Source organism: Quercus suber, unplaced genomic scaffold (assembly GCF_002906115.3).
Source record: "Quercus suber isolate HL8 unplaced genomic scaffold, Cork oak 2.0 scaffold_1317, whole genome shotgun sequence".
NCBI lineage: Eukaryota > Viridiplantae > Streptophyta > Magnoliopsida > Fagales > Fagaceae > Quercus > Quercus suber.
This window is the reverse complement of record NW_027070706.1, coordinates 29,359-30,431: the sequence shown is the minus strand read 5'-3', so window position 1 is coordinate 30,431 and position 1,073 is coordinate 29,359. Positions and strand designations below refer to the sequence as shown.

General features: G+C 43.2%; 2 protein-coding genes across 2 annotated transcripts in view; one reads left to right on the top strand and one right to left on the bottom strand.

Moving 5' to 3' along the window:
• The first annotated feature begins 437 nt into the window (after positions 1 to 437).
• LOC136065913 (feruloyl CoA ortho-hydroxylase F6H1-2-like) lies at positions 438 to 935 on the top strand. Its single transcript, XM_065769732.1, has one exon. The coding sequence runs from the start codon at positions 438 to 440 to the stop codon at positions 933 to 935; it is 498 nt and encodes a 165-aa protein (XP_065625804.1).
• Positions 936 to 989: 54 nt separating this feature from the next.
• LOC136065912 (F-box/kelch-repeat protein At3g23880-like) overlaps positions 990 to 1,073 on the bottom strand; it is a 2,768-nt gene continuing 2,684 nt past the window's right edge. The window contains exon 2 of the mRNA XM_065769731.1: positions 990 to 1,001. Coding sequence (XP_065625803.1) covers positions 990 to 1,001 — 12 coding nt within the window. The remainder of the gene's footprint in view (positions 1,002 to 1,073) is intronic.

Genomic DNA, 1,073 nt, shown 5'->3' with positions numbered 1-1,073 from the left:
CTTTAGCGGCGCCCCTGACTCCTACACCCACTTCTCGACTGTTGCTGTCACTTTGAACCCCTGAATTTGCTTTAGCGCCCGCCTCTGAAATCAATATTTATATAGCCTCTGCTCCTTTGAACCCCTGAATTTGCTTTAGCGCCGCCCCTGACTACTACACCCACTTCTCAACTGTTGCTGTCACTTTGAACCCCCGAATTTGCTTTAGCGCCCGCCTCTGAAATCAATATTTATATAGCCTCTGCTCCTTTGAACCCCTGAATTTGCTTTAGCGCCGCCCCTGACTATTACACCCACTTCTCAACTGTTGCTGTCAATATTTATATTTATATAGCCTCTGCTCCTTTGAACCCCTTATACCCACTTCTCAATTGTTGCTGTCAATATTTATATAGCCTCTGCTCCTTTTCCTCTCCTCCCAAAAAATTAACAACCCAATGTCTCGGCCAACCTCCTCCTCCTCCGATGTCATTGATTTTGTGGTGCACAACGGGAACGGAGTAAAGGGTCTTGTAGATACAGGCCTAGAAACTGTTCCAGAGCCTTACATCCAACCTCTTGAAGAAAGACTAGACCCAACCAAATTCCAACCCGAGAATTCCATTCCCATCATCGATGTCTCAAACTGGGATGACCCAAAGGTTGAAGATTCAATCTGTGATGCTGCTAGCAAATGGGGTTTCTTCCAGATAGTCAATCATGGGGTGCCTTTGGAGGTTCTAGAAAACTTGAAGAACGCAGCTCATAGCTTCTTTCAGCTACCATCTGAAGAAAGACAGAAGTATCTAAAAGAAAACTCTCCTTCTGAGGTTGTGTGCTTGTGTACAAGCTTTAGTCCTCAAGCAGAGAAGGTCCTGGAATGGAAAGATTTTCTTAGACTCTCTTGGGTTTCTGAGGATCAGGCTTCTGCTTTTTGGCCTCCTGTATGCAAGTAAGGCTCTTTAGCTTTTCCTTCTTTAAGTAACTTGATCAAGGCACAATTTAGTTATTTACACATAATACTTAATGATAAATGAATATGGGATCCATGATTCTCTCCATTGTTTGGCAAGAGTATATAAATATAGTTTTTT

Bases quoted from the DNA above. Each gene is read 5' to 3' on its own strand.
- LOC136065913 (XM_065769732.1), top strand. From the start codon at position 438: ATGTCTCGGCCAACCTCCTCCTCCTCCGATGTCATTGATTTTGTGGTG.